This window comes from Rhagoletis pomonella, unplaced genomic scaffold, assembly GCF_013731165.1.
Source record: "Rhagoletis pomonella isolate Grant_MI unplaced genomic scaffold, Rhpom_1.0 Rhpom_scaffold_00008, whole genome shotgun sequence".
Lineage (NCBI taxonomy): Eukaryota > Metazoa > Arthropoda > Insecta > Diptera > Tephritidae > Rhagoletis > Rhagoletis pomonella.
In genome coordinates this window covers 16,607,260-16,628,911 of record NW_023458562.1, presented here as the reverse complement: position 1 = coordinate 16,628,911, position 21,652 = coordinate 16,607,260, and the positions used below count along the sequence as shown (strand labels likewise).

Sequence of the window (21,652 nt, the reverse complement as noted above, 5' to 3'; positions counted from 1 at the left end):
CTGCAACAAATGTTGCTTATTATCAGAGAACGTATAACTATACGTTCTCTGTTATTATCGAAATATTTTCCTGCCAGTTTGAGCAGCACTGGCTGGGAACGTGTGGAACGTGTTGTCCAGAGAACGTATAATTTTGGACCCAAAGAAAATTTGTCAGCCACTGTATTTTCAGTTTTTGCGGTCGTAATGCATGCAACCCTGCATTTTTCTCATGGTTACCCTGGCAACCCTGGTGGCTGGGCAATTCATCCACTGTATACATACAGAAGGCGCAAGAGCGATTTTAGCTATGGCCACCGACGCATTAAAGTGAATTGAATTGTGCTAAAGATTTGTGTTTTGTTTATTAGTTGTTTTAAATTAAATAATATTTTCCAATTATCCCTAATTTTTGGTGAGTTTAAAGTGCAATTAAAGCTTTTAAGAAGCAATTTACCCGTAAATACTTTGCTAAATAGTGAAAAAATTGTGTAGCAAAACCAGTTGAAAAGTGCAGGAAATTGGGGCTCATTACCCGTTCTCCTATTTTCTTTGCGCTGCTTGGACTGGGCGCTGTAGCACTACGTGTGTATATAGGCGGGCATCGTATGTATGTGTTGTGTATGTGTATGCGCGCCAGCAGTGAGTTTTTTGTTGTATTTATATGTTGTATGCGTTTTTTTGTTATTGTAAAACGCAAACAGGTTTTGCTGGAATACGCTACTCTGACGCTTCGGACAAACGTAGAAAACATAAAAGACAAAAACAACAATAGCAATCAAACATGGAGTGTAGCAACTGCAACAAAAATAGCAGCAACAAGCATAGTAAATATGTACATATATACGTACATGTATATGCATAAAATAAGCAAGAAGAAAACAAGAAATAACGTCAACAACACCGTGGCGACGTCGTTTTTATTGACGACAACTGCGGCGTCGTCGCCATCGTCAGCTTGTTTGGTAGACGTTGTTTGCGCTGGTGTTACTTTGTGTGGACATTTTGATCAGAGGGGGGAACGTGATTTGAAGTGACAAACTGAAGAATAAAATAAAACTCGTCACAAGTGGGGCCACAGGTGAATTAGAGTGGATTGGATTAAGGCGGGGACCCACACGCTCTTCTCGTTCGATTGCTCGTATGAGATCGGTGCTTGCTCGTAGCTTTTAGTATCTACATAGCCAGCAGCTAGCTGCCAGCTTGACTGGCCCACTCGGTACGCTGGCCATTGAACACCAGCAGCAGCCACAGAAGTACTAGCTACTAGCATAGAATAGAAATAGAGTTGAAGTATAAAAAATATACATTAATAAAACGATCGAACACTGTAGCAGCAAAGACAAAAGGTCTAGCAGGAGCCAAGTTTGTTAGCTTGAATGGTGGCGGTAGAGTGTTGAGCGATATCTACTCTTGGCGCAGTAATATTCGAGATCTTAAAAGTAGCAATAGACCATATAAGTAATTCTGTAGCCTGTACGAACTGGTGACTGGCGTTTTTCGTATTTTTTTTTTTTGCTTGCGATCACATAATAGCTGAGATTGCCATTTTTTCCGTTTCAAGGGTAGCTGAGACATTTTGTCTGCCATAGTACGTACAATTTATGTATGTAGGTACATAGTTCTCCATAAAAGTAAGTGCCAACTTGTACAAGCAAAAAGCAACACTATAATACAAGTGGCACTAACTCAAAAGGTGTTGATCGAAAATTTTATATGCCACTTGCTATTATTGATATAAAGAATATCATAGGAGTAGATAGCTATGGTCTGGAGATAGTGGTAGCTGCTGTATCGTTAAATCATTTATTGGACGTGCAAGTAGGTGTAATCAAATAATATGAGTCACAAGCACCGGAAGGATACTGTAAGTTTTACATAGTAGATCATGCTTGCTGTGAATCAGTTTATCTGCCTGTTGTCACGGGCAATTTTAACTTTTTATGCTATAGTATTTATGTAAATATGTAATTATGTACATCATATGTGGGTACATGTATATACGCCGCCCTCAAGTTCCCTAATAAGATGATTATCTGCTCCAATTGTTGTAACAATCGCGTTGCTCTTTGTATTATAATTATACCCGAGCGCACTTGTGCACCCGTCTGTGTACACGATAACTCGTGTAAAAACTAAGATATCTTAACGAAACTTGGTACGTGTACTTCTTTCGAACGTAGAACGGATGGTATTGAAAATGGGCAAAATCGGACAATAACAACGCCTACCTCCCAGATAACGGTAGTTTTCAGAAATACGAAAACTGCGATATTTTAGTAACTACTGAAGCTTATTCACTCAAAATTGATATTTGTAATGATTTTTAGACGAGAAATATTAGTATTATAAATTCTTTAAAAATGGGCGTAGCCACGACCACTTATGATTACATGTGTATATCTTGATAACCGCTCCACCAATTTCTCCCAAACTTGGCACAGTTGTTGGCGTTGGTACAACATACCAAATGGCTGAAAATTTTTAAAATCGGATAATAACCACGCCCACATCCCATACAACGCTATTTTAGACAAATACGAAATCTTCGATAAATCAGTAAATACTGAAGCTAATTTATTCAAAATTAATGCTTGTAATAGTTCTTTAGCTAGAAATACGTTTATGATAAATTTTTGAGAAATGGGCTAGCAACCGCCCACTTATGATCACATAATGACCATATAATGTTCGGATCCGCCTGAACTTAGACATTCTTACCTGTTTTGTATTAGTATTTTTATCAAGTAGCGGATGTGCGCGATTAACCACATTTTATTGCAGATCTGCGGCAAAAGTTAGTATCTTTTTTTAACGACTTCAAAAAAAGCACGAGGTTATGCAGCATCTACATACACACACATATGTATACATACATATATAAATTTGTTAATTTTATGTTTTACGCAGAAAAAAGTTCCGCCCCTCCGACAACACAGGAATGGAGCATTTTGCGTAGTAAGGGTTATAATCCCTAAGCGCGACCGAAAGCCGCCTACGCGGAAAGGAGTTCCTCCGCACTTCTCCGGCAACACAGAAAGGAGAATTCTGCGTATTAAGGGCCAGTTTTTCAGTGCACGGCCGTAATTTAAACTAAGTTTAAACGGCCGATCTGCCTGGTTTAAACTAAGATCAGCCAATCAAATGCCAGCCAGCTGTTCAATTCAAACTCAGTACTTAATCTGATTTTAAACTGGCACTGAAAAACTGGCCCTAAGGGTAATAATCACTAAGCGTGGCCAGAGGCCGCCTACGCAGAAATAAGTCCCGTCCGTGTTCCCTTTACCCTTATCCTCTTTACCCGTAAAATCGGAGGTCTTAATTAAAGTTTGCTCAAAAAATATATAACCTCAGAGCCATGGTAATTTTCTTTGTAGATCCAATTTTAAAAAGGCAGTTATTCGCGTATTTCGAAAATCACCGTGAATCCACGGTAATTTTTTTGTTGTGGATTTACGGCTCTTAGAAATTACCGTGGATCTACCGCAATTTGTTACCGTGGATGTAAAAGTTACCGTGGCGCGTTTTTATAGACCAATGAAGGCCAGCACAAACAGAACTCCATAAGCAAATGCTGCCCATGTCTGTTATAAACACTGTCTATGTATAAACGCCGCCCTCAAGTTCCCCAATAAGATGATTCTCTGCTCCAATTGTTTCAACTATCGCGTTGCTCGTTGTATTGTAATTTTGTATTAGCATTTTTATCAAGTAGCGGATGTGCGAATGTGTACTAAAGCATATCTCTCTATGTAGGAGCTCAAATATAATTGTAAACTACGAATTCGGATCTGGAAATTTATATACATATGTATATATGTATGTACATAAATATGTATTTATGGACGCTTAAATTTACATGTGTATGTATGTACATACATATGTACATATTTCATTCATGGTTTTGGGAAGTAGCGCAGCACAGCATCTTGTCGTTAGTACCTTATCGGGTCAGGGTGTTATTATGTGGGCGATGGCTGTGAATAATTATAATATTCTTATATGTATCTGGTTTAAATTTATAAAACCGCAACTGGCTCTGCCAATCGCGGTGCGCTGTGAATGAATAAAAATATGTACGTATGTATGTGCATTAGGGTGGTAAAAAAAAAACAAAAAAATAATATATGTATATATAAAAAATAATATATGTATATGCAGATGTGTGCAACTAATTAGCAACGAAATTCAAAACGATATTGCTTGCAAATTATGTTTATTTATTTATTTTTAATAATTTTCATTTAAAATATAATTCAATCTATATCAGAAACCACAATAACAAAAGTTGAAAAGCTTGCAAAAATTGCAAAAAAATTAATCAAACTTCAAAAAATTGTCGTCAAAATTTCAAAATTTTTAATTCGACTATTTAGAAAATGTTGGGGTATGCAGTTTTGTAGCCCATTCAATTTTAGTATAATAAAGTGCAAGTTTCAAGTCGCTAAACATTACCGTTGAGTTTTTAGAATTTTTTTGCGGAGGGTGTTGCGCAGTTTCTTCCATAAAACACATGATCAAAATTTTTTTTACACCCTGTGAATGCCGTTCTGGGCATACAACCACCAGACGTGGACGAGATAGAACTTCGTCTGCCTCGAGAGACTCAGACCACAATAGACCAATTGCGCTCTGGTTACTGCAGCAGGTTGAACTCATACCTGGGCAGATCAAACGAAGATGTAATCAATGAATGCCCGGCATGCGGAGAGTCGCCCCATGACTCACAGCATCTCTTCGTATGCCCATCCCACCTCGCTAACGCTTCGCTTCCTGGGGCTACCGTTAGTAGAGCTTGACGACAACGATTGAGGGACTAACCGATCTGGGCGGTGTTGTTACAGACGTTACAACAACAACAGCAACAACAAAAATTTATCTATTAAAAATTTATAATTGAATTTATTATCTGTGCATACATAGGTGTAACCGAAGAATGTAAACAGACCAAAAAAAAATGTTTGACTCAGCGGTGTACGGCGAACTTTATTTTATTTGCTTGTAAGGTGGTACGGTCTAATGTATATAATATATGTAAATATTTTGTAAGGCAATTAAAGCCGACAGAAGCATGTGATCATCATGAACTCCCGCAGCATCCCCTAATGTGACGTTTGTGCATAATAATTAGTTGGAAACTTTTTTCTGCTGAATAATTGCGCTGTAAGTGCCGACCTACCGACAGAAAGATCTTTGAATCGAATGTTATTTTGCTAGATATATGTAGTATGTACCTAATAAATATTTAAAAGTCACTTTCAATTCATTGCAAACACCTGCAAATTTGACGGTTGTTTAGTTATGCATTACTATTAAATTGTACTTTAATCATTTCAAGTGAAACGAATGATTCACATAAAGCACGCGCACCAAAGCTGGAAGTCTTTATTGACACATTGTGTCGATTGTTGATTGTCGTGAGCGTGTTTGGTATATCGCATTAAGCGTTAATGCATGAGCTGAGATTAACATATGAATTTATTGTCCATGCTGCACGTTCTTCGCCACCCTTTGCGTCTAAAAGACGCATGCAAAAATGGTTTATCTAGAAAAACGAACGAAAAGTGCAAAAAAAAAAATAACACAATAAACTAAAAATAAACATAATTCGTTGAAAGCGCAAATTTGGCACATCCAGCAACAAATAAAAAAAAAAACGTAGGTACTTGTATAAATTTAGCAATGAAAGATTTAATTTTTTTTGCATTTTTCCAAACCAGACGCAATGTATTTACATATGTACATAAATAGTACATACAGTATCGGTCATATCTATAGCACGCCATTTCAAAGTGATTGATATTGTGTGCAACTTATGTTTATTTATTTATTTTTGAGAATTTTCAATTAAAATGCAGTTTTTTTCTAACAAACCCCATATAAACCCAAGTTTAACAATTTGTAGAAAACTTCAAAAAAGTGCAACAAATTTTCACCTAAATTTCAAACTTTTTTCTCGGAAGTGTTTGATTTTTTCTGAATACACAGTTTTATAGCCCAATCAATTTTAGTCTGATAATGTGCAAGTTTCAAGTGACTGAAAGTTACCGTTGATTTTTTAGAATTTTTTTCGCCAAAGGTGTTGCGGTTTTCATCCATATACAAATAAATTGAGTTTAATCATTATATGGAACCCAATGCGACAAAAAAAAAATCTAAAAAATTAACGGTAATTCGTAGCCACTTGAAATTTGCACATTATCAGATTAAAATTGCAGTGGCTAAAAAACTGTGTACTCAAAAAAATTCTAACACTTCCGAGAAAAAAGTTTGAAACTTAGGTGAAAATTTGTTGTAATTTTTTGAAGTTTTCTACAAATTTTTAAACTTGGGTTTATATGGGGTTTATTAGAGAAAGAACTGTATTTTAATTGAAAATTCTTAAAAATAAATAAATAAGCATAAGGGGCACACAATATCACTTTGAAATGGCGTGCTATAGATATGACCGATACTGTATATTAAATTTTGCTAACACCTTGCTGTACACGCCCGAATTTTTGCTGGCATTGGAATTAGCTAGAAGAAATCGAGACCCAATAACCGGCGGATGTCGTTCTTTAGAATTCGCCAAATTTGGTTCTTTTCTCCCTCGGGGAAAAGTAAACAAAAATAGGCACTTGGGCAATTCGTTTTGAATTCTATGAAAAATTATGTACATAAATATGTAAGTGTGTATGCATATGCACAGGGGTAAAATGCAACAGCTCATAAAAAAGGGTGGGCTTACATAAGAGCCGTAAAATGGAGTAGAAGAAGCATTATCGCTAGCATGCTCCGCTGCACTTTTCTCAGCACTAAACACCTTCAAACATCATCATCGGTGAAAAGCCATGGCAATAATTTTACTTTTTTCTTCATACTCGCCTACAATCTAAATACAAGCGTAAAAGTACATGAGTCATGGCCCAGTTCATTGTGGCGCGAGAGTATCTAGCATTTCTTCATTTGTGGTTGGTTTTCTATTTTTTTTTATTGTCTTTCTTAGGTTTTCCATTGTTGGGTGGTGGCTTTGTAATAAAAGTATAACGTTAGTAAGCTAAATAATACCTACATACATACATATCTCCACAATAGTCATCGTTTGAATGCGAGGCCGTAACCTAAACCGTGAGAATACACAATTTTGTGCTATTGACACTTTCGTGAGTTGACATTGAAATTGAAATACATTATTATTTATTACGTATTGTAATTAACATTTATTTGGAGTATTTATTATGTTCTTTTGAATTTCGCTAAACTCATCTTCAATTTTGCTGAAGTGCACAGTGAAGTGGTTTAAATGAGATTTGGGCAAAAAATAAAGAAAATAACAATAACAGCTGTTAAGCAAGGCGTTTAATATAATTAATGAAAAACTTGATTTCTTGTTTTTAGCGTTTATTTTGCAAATTATGTATAGTAAAAATCAAAATCAGTTAACTATGCATTAAAACATCATGATATCAAAACGAAAAATATTTAATTCAACCTTAAAATTTATTACTAAAGTGTTTTAAAGTAGAACATAAATAAACAAAAACCAGCTCACAAGTGAAGTTCGTGCTTCGATATGAGAACGGCAGAACACGGAATAGGAAAAGATAAAATAAACAAAAAATTTCTTAATAAAAGCACACGCATATAAGGTACATATGGATGCACATACATACATATGTTCATATGCATTTATATACATACATACATATGTACATCTCATCCATATTTTCTCACGCGGTTTAAGTAAATACATACATATGTATGTAGACATTGATGTAGCGTTTTTCTCTTACTTGAGTTGTTTCATATGCCAAACATGTAAACATACTTGATTCTATATTTATACAGATTTTCAATCGGCTAAATAGGTACAATAAAATCGAAAAAGAATAAATATTTAGAAATTTCGCCGAATTAGCACAGCGGAGTGTATTTGTATTTGAACCAATTTTAAGTGCTGAAGACTTGAAACACTTTACTTTAAAAGGTTTTAACTTTAAAATTCCTAAGCGCTATTCATAAACACGCGGAGAGTTTAATTTAAAAGACTTATCCCAGCTTCACCAATCAATTTTAATATTTATCAGACTGTTAAAGTTAAAAACTCACGCGAACCGCAGTAAAGGCACCAACAATTTTAAACGTTTTATCCAGAATTTGTTGGAAAAATCTTGTGTATGCAGTTTTATAGCCGATTAAATTTATAAAGTATGTATGCTCGACAATTTTAGCAAAAAATAACTGTATTAAAAATCAAGGCGATTTTCTAGCGTCTTGAAATATGCGCTTGAACCTACTAAAATTTAATGTGCTAAAAAACCGCATTCCAAAAATGTACCCGAAAGTTCGGAATAAAAAGTTTAAAATATTTGGGTGCGATTGTTAAAGTTTAAATGTAGATTTATGTGGCGCTGGATATGCAATGTAATAAAAATCTATATAAAAAATATAAGCATCAAATAAACAATAAAGAAATATAGCAAAAACTGGTCAAAACGGGTTACGGATATAGACTTTCGTAGTCATAAAGTAGGGGGTGCCACGCCCGATTCTTATAACAGTTGTATTTATTGTTAAGAGATTATGCAAGTCTCAATTATTGAAGTATCGAAGTTTTCGTATTTCTAAAGTTTACCGTTATTCAGGAAGCGGAAGTAATTTTAGTACGATTTGAATCATTTTCAACGAATTGCTTTACCGTATCAAGGTTATTAAGTGCACCGAGTTTGGTAGAAATTGATAAAAGATTGGTCATAAAGGGCGGCGTCACGCCCATTATCCAAAAATTTATAATAATATAATTTTCTAAGTGACACAGACAGACAGACATGGCTTAATCGACTTCTCTATTCCTTCTGAGCATTTAGGTATAAAATTGTCTATATCTATCTCGATTCGACTGTTACAAACAACCGTTATGTGAACAAAGTTAAGAGCGTGTCAGACGTGGCAATATATTTCTTATGCAATATATGTATTTCGAAAAGGTTGTAAAATTGAGAAATTTCAGAAAGCAGTTGCATGAACAGTCACATCTTGCATTTAAAGTGTCTTTTGAAAGAACAGCAAATTGCGTGGAAAAGTGCACAAGTGCGCTCGGGTATAACAATAGTATGGTGGATGAATGTTCATATGACCAAATTCGCAAAGCTTTTCCATCGCCATTGGGATGTTTTCTACCGTCGTTGAAATGATAAAGAGACACTACAATTAAATATCTCAATCGCCTACTTAACCCACGGTGGATTGATTACTCTTTCTATTCATCCGCTTCATTTTTTTTCGAAATTCCTCTAATCATCAGATAACATTGCGTTTTCATTGTGGAGAGCGGAAAATATTGCCAACTAATTCTCACACTCGGATCATTCAAATCACCAAGTAAACATGTTTGATCTCAACAATAACAATGTATGCATATGCGCACACACAGGCGTTTCTCTTGTTGACTTTTACTTGTGGGGAGCCAAAGAGATGCTGTTACTTACAGTGACGAGCAAAACTGTAACATGATGTAACACTTTTTATTTCAGCCACCGCTATCTTTCAAAGTTCTAACGACTTTCATACTTTTGTTGTATATTATTATTGGTACACCCCTATTCCCACTCTCATAACGATTTGAAGTCAATCCAATAACAATAAAAAAACCTGGAGACAAAAATGTAAGTTAAGGCAAATGTTACAGTTTTGCACTCACTCTCAGTTTTGCATTTTATAGTTATCTTTGGCTTACTTGGAAGCCAGATGACTTTTTTCTGTATTGTAATTTATTCAAGAAGTGATCACCAATAAATAATACGGTTAATCAGGAAACATAAATGTAAATAATAGATTTACTGCAGAAAGGCGGGACCGCAGGGAAAGTGGCGAAAAATTGTGGAGTTTGACACATGGAAATGTTAAGACTGAGAAAAAATATAGCCTAAAGTGTTAATAAGGACAAAGGAAGTCTGTCAAAATATATTACAGTCCGATATCTTGTGAACTTAGGAGCAGTAGCGCTGCAGCCACTACTACAGAAGCGCTTAAGGTATTAAAATTGAGCGCAAATCAGTATACAGTGAGGCGAAAAGTTGCCAAATTGAGCGCAATGGATCATAAAAGAATAAAAAAGCAAATTTGATCAAAATACATGTGCGAGTGTGGCAGCGTTTTGCTGCATCGCAAGAAAACCGGACCGTTGCCTATTGGGATATGTTAGGCCTTACAGAATGCAATAAAAAACAAATTTTTAAGATTTAATTGAGGGTTATTTGGTCTGACAAGCCTAAATTAATCGCTTTCAATCAGATGGCCGGGCATGGTATTGGATCAAAGGCCCAAATTAAGCCTAAGCGCATCATGTAAAGCAAACAGTGAATCACAGTGGTCGGTCAATAATAGTTTGGGGTTGTATTTCAAAAATGTGGTTGATCCGTTTGTACACATTATGCGTAAGGAACAGTATCTGTTCATATTTCAACAAAATTTGCAAGATGTAGTCGAAAAAATTAGAGTTTCTGCTGAAGAATCATCCAAAACACACTGCACATGTTCGCAAAGACTGGAACAAAAGCAAAAATTTGCTAACTTGAAATTACCTCTAAAATCCGAGGACATGAATCTCATCGAGAATTTGCGAAATCAACTAAAAGCGCAGCTTACTAAGTATCCAAGTCCGTCCAATGGAGTACATGAGCTGTGAAAGCAAACCAAGGATATATGGGAGGCTATACCTCCAGAATTTTTACAGAGATACACATTAGGTATGCCAAATTGCAACCAGGAACTAAAAAAAGCAAAAGCATACTGAACATTGTGTTAATAATTCTTTTTTTTCGTGAAAATTCTCAAAAAGTTATTAAAAATGTATGAGTGCAAAACTGTAACATTTGCCTTAATTTACATTTTCGTTAGCTGGTTTTGTTAATGTTGTTGAATTGACTTCAAATCGTTATGACAGAGGAAGCAAAGATGTACCAATAAAAATATACAACAACAGTATGAATGTCGTTGGAACTTGGAAATATAGCGACGGCTGAAATAAAAAGTGTTATATTACATTTACATTGGACCAAAATGCGTGATTTGAAATCAGTCATTTGAAGGTGTTTACACTGCTTGATCCGCATTTGCTTTGACTTCTCATCAAATGAAAAGGGAAGACAAAAACAAAATGTATGTAAACAAACACTACATTTATTATATTGTTAACGCTTTTTGGACACAAACAGGCAATTATTCTTTGATTAAACTAAAAATGTATAAAGCTCTTGTATAAATTAACAATTTTTACACACAAATTTCAAAGATTTATTTATTTCGTTGTGTTTGATTTGTGTTTGAAAAATTCCAAATGTCAAAGACAAACCAAAGCTTTTGTGGAACTTTTGTTTCTGAGTGCGTTCAATAAAATAGTACGGCAATTGGAACGCATTTGTTTCGTGATTTTGTGTAAATGCGTCGAAATGCGTCATTCTGGAAATGTGAATTTGTATGGAGAAATGCGTGATTTGGCCTCGCATTTGAGGCTTCTCGCCCAAATGACGCATTTGGGCTCAATGTAAATGTAATATTACTACATGTTACAGTTTTGCTCGTCACTGTACATATACATACATAAGCCAAAGAAAATCCAACTTCAACTGATTATTGTTGTCACCAACGCTGACGCGTCACTCGAACTTGGCTGTTTAGCCACCGCACCGGGCGGCTGACTGTGTGACATATTTGTCATTTTAGTGCAACTAGCAGCGTGCATCGATTCCTGTTCCATATCTGCTTAATTATCAGCAACACAAGTGTGAGAAATTAGCAACAATTGGGACTTGAATTTTCGGTTTTCTTATTTTACAACCTTACCCATATTAATGCTGTGCAGTTGTGTTTATTGTTTTATTAGGGTCCTTTGCATCGCGTGCTTCTTCGCATATTTTGAAAATTTACAGACGCTGCTGGTCGGCGCTGCTTTAGTCACGTTTTTCCTCAAAACAAACGCTTCATTTTATTGCTGAATGCAGCGCGGCAAGCTGTTAGCTCGCCAGGTATACATACATACATGCATACATATAAATTATGGAAAACCCGTACGTGCTTTCCACAACATTTTTCCAATTTTCAGCGAAATGTGTCAATATGTGTGTGGCAACTAGGCGCGCGAGAAGTTAGCAAGGTGAAAAAGACATTCAAAGGACTAAGTTGATTGTGAAGCGGCGACTTATACCTGTACTACTTGACTGCTATGGAAAAGCGTTTCTCAAATTTGTCGTCCTGATTAGCTGCCGCACACATGCACTCGTCTCATTCCGCTCACATATTTTCTTTTCAAAACCGCACGTACATACGCTCCACATACACACATATGACATGTTGGTCTATTGTTATTCAACAGTGCTAAATTTGCCCTAATTCTAATCCTAATTGTACTACTATTTGTTAATGCGATTTTTTCCATTTTATCTTGCAGGTATTTAATTTCCACTGTGTTGCTGTGAGAGCATTTGAAGCATTTGAAGCATACAATCAAGTGCGTATCAGCCGCCTACCAGACAGCAGAGTGAGCGTGCGATCTCGCCTGCCACACAGGCCCCAAACAGCCAGCACACAGGGCCGAGTGCATTTAATTGCCATTTAGATTGCCTTGCTAGCTGTAGACGAACGCGAAAAAGCTGTGCTCTTGTGGATATGACTTTGCCGGAAAATATGTGTCAATTCGCATTCATAAATAGCCGCATTCAAAAGCAGTGCTGGCAAAAGGTTTAACAGCCGCCTTAGCTGCCGCATATTAATTATTATAAACATAAATATATGAAGTGGAAATTTAAGCGCAACAATTAACTAACTACATACTTGGCTTTACTTGTGCCAGAAATAATAAGCAATTAAAACCACTAGGAGTGCAACAACAGCGCAGACCAGTGCAAAATTCATACAAATAACAATAATTATAATTATTACAATGCAAAAGCAACTGCAAAAATGTACAACTAAAAGCGTATTCGCCATTCAAACGCTAATTAGCTGCGGCACGTTATGCCTGCTGCCTCTGCTGGTGCTAGTGCTGCCGCATGCCGTGCACGCTTGGATGCCCGATGTGCGCCCAGATTTGCAGCCGAGTAAGTTTGCTGCTGCTAGTGCAGTTGATTAACATTTCCGTTCTTAAGACAATTTTAAATGTATTTAATTTTGTAATTTGCATTTCTGTATCTTCTCTGTCGGCGTAGAGCAAGATAAAATCATTGCCAAGTTCCTGGGCAACAGCACGGATTACTTTAAAATATTGGCCTATGACGATGCTACCATACTTGTGGGCGCTAAGTAAGTATGCCAGCTATTTCAACTCGATAACGTTTTCCTAACGTCGCCGCTTTTTCCCTTGCCTCTCGCATCACCCTACAGAGATATTATGTACAACATAAGCTTGGATGGTTTACGAGAAATCAGCCGGTTGGAATGGTTCTCTTCTGATGCTGATCGCGAACTATGTGCACTGAAGGGTAAACGTGAGACTGATTGCCACAACTACATACGCGTTTTTGCACGCCTCGATGATGCGCAGCTCTTGTTGTGTGGCACCAATTCGTACAAGCCGCGCTGTCGCCACTATGCGCCCACCACAAGTGAACTGAGCGCAGCCGCTGGTTCCGGCCAACGATATGAGATTGTACGCGATGTCGAAGCGCAAGGGCTTTGCCCATATAGTCCGGCACACAATAGCACCTACGCCTTTGCGGAGGGACAACTTTATAGCGCCACAGTGGCTGACTTCTCGGGCAGTGATCCATTGATTTATCGCGAGAATTTGCGCACCGAGCAGTATGATTTGAAACAGTTGAATCAGCCTGATTTCGTGGGTGCTCTAGAGCGTGATCGTTATATAATGTTCTTCTTCCGTGAAATTTCAATGGAGTACATGAATTTCGGCAAGGTGAGTGATTTTGAGGAATGTGGGCTTAGTGACCGTGCCAGAAGCTGTGGTTCTTAGATTCGGTCGGACGACACAAAATTTGTATATATGTATGTATGTATGTATGTACATATGTAAGGATTGACTACAGTCTCGTTCTTTGCACTTTTTATGTTGATGTGTTATTAATGGTCCAAAAAATAGCTAAAAATTTTACACAGCATTTTCGAAAATATCTGGGAGTTGATTATCTACCCTGTGTGGAGATCAAATTGTCATAAATTGTCTTCTTGGAAGTTGATATCATTATGTGGAAACCCCTTATCCCTCTTCCTCGATTAATATTTCAATTAAAATTCTTTTTTTTTTTTTGTTTCAACCAGACAATCTACTCACGAGTTGCACGCGTCTGTAAGAACGATCGCGGCGGTCCCTACACACTCTCCAAGAGTTGGACATCATTTTTGAAAGCACGTCTAAATTGCTCAGTACCTGGAGAGTTTCCTTTTTACTTTGATGAAATTCGTAAGTATAATGCTGAACACTTTCACTACATATTTTCTTCATACTCAATATGTTTTCTCTTCTCTATTTCCCGAAACAGAGGCTATTTCTCCTATAGTTGAAAGCGGCGTCAATTCACTCATCTACGCTGTTTTCACAACATCCGTAAATGCTATACCCGGCTCCGCAGTATGCGCTTTCAATGTGAACGATATCTTGGATGCTTTTGAGGGCACCTTCAAGTCACAAAAGGACAGCCAATCACAATGGCTACCCATACAAGAAGAACAAGTGCCTGAACCGCGTCCGGGCAAGTGCGTTGAAGATTCGCGAATGCTATCCAGTATTGCAGTGAATTTTGCTAAAAATCACCCTCTAATGGAAACTGCTGTACCCGCTGTCTATAGTCGCCCATTGCTCACCAAAGTCAACCTGCATCACCGACTCACCACAATAGCAATCGATGCACACATTATGGCGCTCAATGGCGAATTCTATGATGTGATCTATTCCGGCACAGATGATGGTCGCATAACGAAATTCATTAATATACCCACACCGAGTCAGGCAGGAGGCTCCAGCGCTGGAGTTGACAAATTGAAAACCGTATTGATATCAGAAATGCAAGTTTTGCCACAGGGAGTGGCAGTGCGGGAGCTGCTTGTATTTTCGAAAACCAATCGTCTATTGGTGGTTAGCGATGGCAGTTTGGTTACTGTGCCACTACATCATTGCGCCCACATCGTTGACTGTCTCGGCTGTTTGAGTCTACAGGATCCGAACTGTGCTTGGGATCAGCAGAATCATGAGTGCAAGAGACTTGTGGCAAAGAATATCAAATTCGGCACCAAAGCGTTTCTGCAGAGCCTGAATACTACTAAGAAAGCGGCAGCTTCTTTATGCCCAAAATATACGCGTGGCACACTCATGGCTGATGGTCCGAATATTGCAGGTGGTGTGATTGCAAACGCAGGCATTGATTTAGTAACGGCACAGCAGCCACAAGCGGATGAGGAAATGAGTAAGAAGTTCCATTATACCAAAGTTGGAGTGAGTACAGGTAATAGCGTTCCGTCTGATGGTGGTGCTGCGGCGGTAGCCGAAAGTAGTGTTACTACATTAGAAGTACCCATTGGCAGTGGTGGCGATTTGGATGCTAGCACAGGCGCAGGCAATGATTATTTGTTGAACAGCTTCAGCGATGAGAATAAAATAACGCTGCATTCGGTGGACCCCGATGAACTGATGAATACGTTGAGTGGTGAGTGGCAAAAAAATAATTGAAAATTCTCAGTGGCTAAAATTTCAGCAAATTATGATAAAAAGTCGCATGCGATATTTTTATCTTTCTCTTCTATGGATGATGCAATGCAGTTATTCGTTCTGAGTCAGCTTAATTTCGGCTATTCATAACCTGAAATAAATTTTTTTTTTGTTTTTAGATCCTTTACAATCTCAAGCCAGCTTAAATGAGAAGAAACTCAAGGTAGCCGGCAAAAGTTTATATTGGGCGCTCGCTCTCATCGCCTTCGTTGTGGGCATTATCGTTGGTCATTACACCTCAAAGCGCATTTGTAAAACCGCATCGCTGCACGCAAGCCATCGCAATCAATTCACCTCGAATTCGTAAGTTTTCCTAAAATTTTACTCAATATTTCAAGCCTCGTAGTTCTCTAACCTAACGCTCTTTTTTCATATCTCTACTTTAAGACAATTCGGCGTAAAGCATCACAATACCGGCAAAGATATTAATCTACTAATGAATCCGAACCATTTTTGCAGTCAGAAAAAACCCAATCTCGACTTAGAGAAGGATCGCAGTCATGAATGCAAAAATTCAACAGAGAATCTAGAAAAAGAAATACCCTGCAAGACGTCCACGTTAACGAAGGTTAAACGCACATATATATAATGTATAGTTTACTTGCAATGCATTGCAAAGCATTGCGTTGCATTTATAAAAAAATAACTAGTGGAATTTTTTTATAGGTTAGTTATGTTTAATAACTTTTTTATTTTTTAAGCAAATTTTGTTGAAAGCATGCGCATATATGCAGTATGTATGTGTGAAAAGTGAAGTGTCAAGCGCTGAAAGTGTTGCAAGAATGTGTGTGTGTGTGAGCTTTTTTTAGTTTAGGCAAAATTACAATAAAACGAAAGAGGTTTATGCATAACAGGAATATACTATTGGTGTATGTAAACTTGAGCCGTCTAAATGCATGCAGACATGAGCTATGCCCAGCAGGAGGAGGAGTAGATATGCCTGATATGTGCAAGTGCGGTATGAACAAGCTCACTTCACTTTAAATGAAAATGAGTGATTTTTATAAGCGTATGGCGCCTTTTAATTAGCGCCTGCAAGCCGCCTTACAGCGTACGTATTCACTACCTCCCCGCTGAGCGCATAGCTGCTGCTTTTGCGAGTCTTAATTTTAAAAAATTTTCTTAGTCGCTTAGTTTATATATAAGTTTAGTTAGTTAATGTGGATTTAGCAAGCGGTAAGCCGCTTTTTTACTTTACAAGAAAATATAACAACTAAGTACAAATGTAATTGCAAGTCAGTAGTGAGACCGCGTTAGCATGTATTTTGCTAAGAGAAAAATGTAATAAATACTTTAAATATATACTAACGCAAGCGAATTTAGCGGGACGCTTAACGTCGGTGGATTTGTAGAAAAATTCCCACAACTGCGGTAAATTACCACAATCGCGTTCCTGCGAATATCAGCTAACTGCGCTTAACATTTTTCTCTAACCGCAAAAGCATTTCCGGCTGCGCCCTCTACGCCTGCGTATAAACATATCAAATATCTAAGTATGTACAATTTATATTTACATTTTCTAATGAGATTTCAAATCGCTTCTTCCTCGAAATAAAAGAAAAAAAGGCTATAGTAGTGTCAGTGCCTGCAGTTCAAGGCAGCAGCCAGTAAACACAACTTCCTCTTGGCTATGAAGTTTATATTCGCCGCCTCGTCACTGCATGCCAGACGACACTACCTAGCGAAACTCAAATAAATAACAAAATAAAAAACTATACGCACAAAATGCGAATACATGCAGTAAAATAAAGATAAAAATAGCAGTTACAAATAACTTAATAATATTGCAAAAGCAAACAAGTATTAATGTAATTAGACTGAACGGTTTACGAACAAAAGCAATATGCCGGCGGTGACGACGATGTCAAGTATTTTTCTATGTTAAGTCGGTAGTACAAGATAGAAAGCAGGAAAACACGAAAGCTAGTTGCAAATCGTATGCCTAGACTGTGGTTTTCTGCCCTCTTCGCTCAGTGAGTGCTTGGCTAGATTGTTTCGTCCGTATATGTTTCGCGCAATCATCTTCATTATTATCGTCAAAGCGCGCGTGCGTGCACATTTCCTCCCATATGTACTTTTGATTGGTCTTGACATTCATGATGCATGTACACAGATTTTATCATCTTCATTCTTTTTCGAGTACCTTAACAATTGTACTTTTATACTTTGACTGAATTACTACATTTTGCATCTACACGCATTCATATTTCGCTTTATTTGTCGCTTTCTCTTTCTTCTACACACATTCCCAACTGAGTTGATACGCCGCCTGGCACGCGTAAGCCCATTTGAAGCACAACAAACACTTGAGACAATTGTATTCTATTGAATGGGTTACACATTGAAGGTTGTTACACTGCAGGAAAAGTATTGTGTTTAATAGCGGCTTGATTGTATAGTGGCTAAGTGCTAAAAAGTGAGAGTTATCTATTTTTGTGGCATGATGCTATAAATTGATTGCAATGGATTTAAATGAATTGTTTCACCAAAAATTTCCTTTAAAACGAATTGTTAGGAAATATAGACTTAGGAGGCTTGAACTTTGTCCCATGGGTATTCAAGGTTTTAGCGGTATTTTCCTTCGGATTTTATGCTTCAAAAATTATCGAACACTATCTTTCTTTTATAACTTTTTTGTGAGTTTTACGTCTTTTTATACGCTTTGCAACTTGTTCTGCTCGTCTAGGCTTACTGGCACTTTGTTCTGCATTAAAAATAAATGTTATTGAAATGCAAATGTTGGTTTGCCACCTCTATAATTTTTTAATGCAAATTAAATTTTTGACGATCAAATGATTTTGCTAAACTTTCCTGCAGTGTGCCCATCCTTCCCAACAGGAAAATGTGCACATCATTTTACTCATAATTTTCAATAAAAAAAAAGAAGTCGGTTATTCATTAATACTCCATAGTTTGCTTTTCCAACCTAACTCGAATAATTTTCTATGAAACTCATACATTAACTAATAGCAAGTAACATATACTAACCTAATTACAAACAAATAAACAAAAACCATAAAAGAAGCTCAATTAGTTAGGAAAGGATTTGCATTGGTAAAGGTAATAATTAACAAACAAAAAACAGGGTGCGTGCAAAGGCGCTAATGAATATAAATTTAAGAAAACAGTTTTAACGAAATTTTATACATATATGTATTATGCGAATTTATGAATTTAAAATAATAACTGAAAAATTGTTGCCTTCGAAAATTATCGTTAATTGAAAATTTAAAGGACTGTGGATATTAAAAATTCTAAAAATTTAAATTTACGTATTATCAACAAAAAAATAAAACAATTATTGACAATTTATTTAAGTAATTAACGCAATGCTTTGCGGCACCCTATATAAACAAACTGCATACAAATCTTTAAATTTGCATAAATAGCCTTAAAAATCGAATGATTAACTCGAACAATTAATTAACATATACATACATGATTTTCTTGTACTGGCGTACTAGTTATTTAGTTAGTCCGTCCGTTTAAGGAATATTCTTAATAAATATTTACAATATATTTTATACAACTATACATAAAATAAAAGTAATTATGGAAGCTAGTTTGTAAGTGATAAGAGAAGGAAATTATGTGAGCGTAAGCGTATATTTGGCGATTGTGTAAAATATATACATATATACATACATAAACATTTTTTCTATAGCTTAATTATTTTAATGTTTAATAATATGTGTACGAATAATTAGTTTTTATACACTCTCACATATTCGTATGGACATATCGCTCATTTACTTCGAAAGTGTCATAACTCAAAAGAGCAAAACTCGAGATAAACGACTTTAAAGTTTTGAATTTATATACATATTCTCCCATAGCTATGCAATTTTCAACCAGCATAGAAGAGGTAGCGGTAATTTTAATTTTTGTATTGTCTAAGTAAATGAGCGATATGTATGTGAAACAAAGTCGGGTCGACGATTATCGTTTTAATATATCTCTAAATTAGTGTTTAGTGTATCACTTTTAAACAAAACAAAAAAATTGTGATAGATTTTTAAAAAAATTGTTTTTCAACATGCGAATTGTATATGCGATCGATGGTTAAAGAAACGCGAGCGTTGGGGGTCTTCCTTAAGTTTCTAAAGCCAAGCAAAAACCGTAAAACGATCTTGATTTGCTCGTTGTTGGAAGTGAATTTTTTCCTTTGAAATTTAAAATAAAGTGCTTTTTTTAAAAAAAAAGAATTAAACGCCTTTTTAATGGATGAAAAAGGTTATTGGAAAACTTTCCGCGCAATGCCGCTGGAGTGGCCTACGGGCCATACGGGTCATCGGTCATACGGGTAAGTTAAACATGTCTAATGTAGAAATAAGAGGCAATCAGATGACTGGCGAACGAATGGCTTGGATACTTAGTAAAAGAAGAGCGTTCAGATTTTTTCAAATATAAGTGTAGAAATATTAATCAGGCAGGTTCTGCAATTCACTTTCGAGCGAAGTTGAATTCTAACCAGTGTAGGTTTACTGCAAAAATGTTCTATGGATGCCGCTATCCTATTCTTATGTAGAATTGCTCGGTGATTCCAAAAATCGAGTATTTTTTTTTTCTATGGATACGTTTTCTAGATATTTTCAATTTACCGTTATTCAGCTAAAAGCAAAAATTGGATCCTTTTAGTCATGTATATCTTACGAACCAATTTAACAATATTAATATAAATAAAGTACGGCAAATGAAATTTTCCATAAATCGTATATACATCACTTTCCGATAGAGCTTATAGTTTCTGAACAATTATGGAATGATTAATTGTTTTAATTTAATTTCTTTTAATTAAAAAAAATCTAATTTTAACAGAAGAAAAATTTAAAAAATAACAGTTTCTTTGCCAAATGTTTGCATTTGTGCTAAAGCCTGTTCTGTTACAAAAAAAGAAAAAAATCAAATTACTAATGAGGAAAATCGATGGATAAATAAGAAATAATGAGTGGTCGAATGAAAATACGCAGATTTTTTTGTATGAAAAATGAGCAGGAAAGAAAGTTACTCATACGCAACGTACACCTGAGTAACACGCTTTTCTGCTCATATTTCATACAAAAAATCTTTGCGCATTTTCATTTAACCACTCAATAGTTCTTATTTATCCATCGATTTTCTCCAACGGTAACTTTATTTTTTTTTTTAACACAACAGACTTTAGTACAAAATCCAAAAATTTATTTTTAAAATTTTTCTTCTGTTAAAGTTTGATTTTTTTTTCATTAACAATAAAAAAACTGGAATGATTAATTAATTTGTCAGAAACTATCAGTCCTATCGGAAAGTGATGTATGTATATATACATACATATATGGTTTATGGAGAATTTTATTGGCTTTGATTAGACTTATCTCCTTTTAAGATTATTAAATTGGTTTGTGAGATATACGTGATTAAATGGAACCACTTTTTGTTTTAAGCCGAATAACGGTAAATTGCAAACATCTCGAAAAAGTTTCCATAGAAAAAAAATCAACTCGATTTTCGGAATCGCCGAGTAATTCTACATATAAATTAGATAGTGGCGTTTGGAGAACAAAAACCAAACTAAAATTTGTGATCCAGTGTTATCAGGGGTTGAAATTCACTCGGAAGTGAATTGCAGAACCTGCGCGAATGACTTAGGTTGTAGCATCGATCTGGTGATGTTAGAGAGGTATTGGAATGTACGACTCACGTCGAATTCTGAATAAAAAAATACCCCCGCTAATCATTCGGATATTTTATGTTCTCTAACCTTAAAGTGCACTTTAATACTACGTTAATGGGTTTTATAAGAACAAGAGAGTGAAAAAAGTCGATTTTTTTAGCGGGTTCTACGCCATCTTGTTTTACTGGAAAACGAGCGAAAAGTAAACAAAGCAAAGAAAACAACGAAAACCAAAATTATTGTCAGCCACTTTAAACGCACAATTTAGGTAAATAGTTAGTCTGTTCCAATAGCAGTCCGGTTTACAGGATTTAGTCAGAACT

The 21,652-nt window shown here is 36.1% G+C and overlaps 1 protein-coding gene across 2 annotated transcripts; it reads left to right on the top strand.

Moving 5' to 3' along the window:
• Nucleotides 1-252: 252 nt before the first annotated feature.
• On the top strand, nt 253-19,877 carry LOC118744254 (semaphorin-1A). 2 transcript variants are annotated; one of them, XM_036477146.1, is made up of 8 exons: nt 253-394; nt 12,410-13,058; nt 13,167-13,260; nt 13,342-13,870; nt 14,233-14,374; nt 14,454-15,614; nt 15,796-15,979; nt 16,064-19,877. In XM_036477146.1, exons 2-8 carry the CDS (start codon nt 12,902-12,904, stop codon nt 16,263-16,265), a joined length of 2,469 nt encoding a protein of 822 aa, XP_036333039.1. In that variant the 5' UTR covers nt 253-394; nt 12,410-12,901; the 3' UTR covers nt 16,266-19,877. The 2 variants fall into 2 exon arrangements, with proteins under 2 accessions (XP_036333039.1, XP_036333040.1); XM_036477147.1 differs by having other exon boundaries at nt 253-564.
• The last annotated feature ends 1,775 nt before the right edge of the window (nt 19,878-21,652 follow it).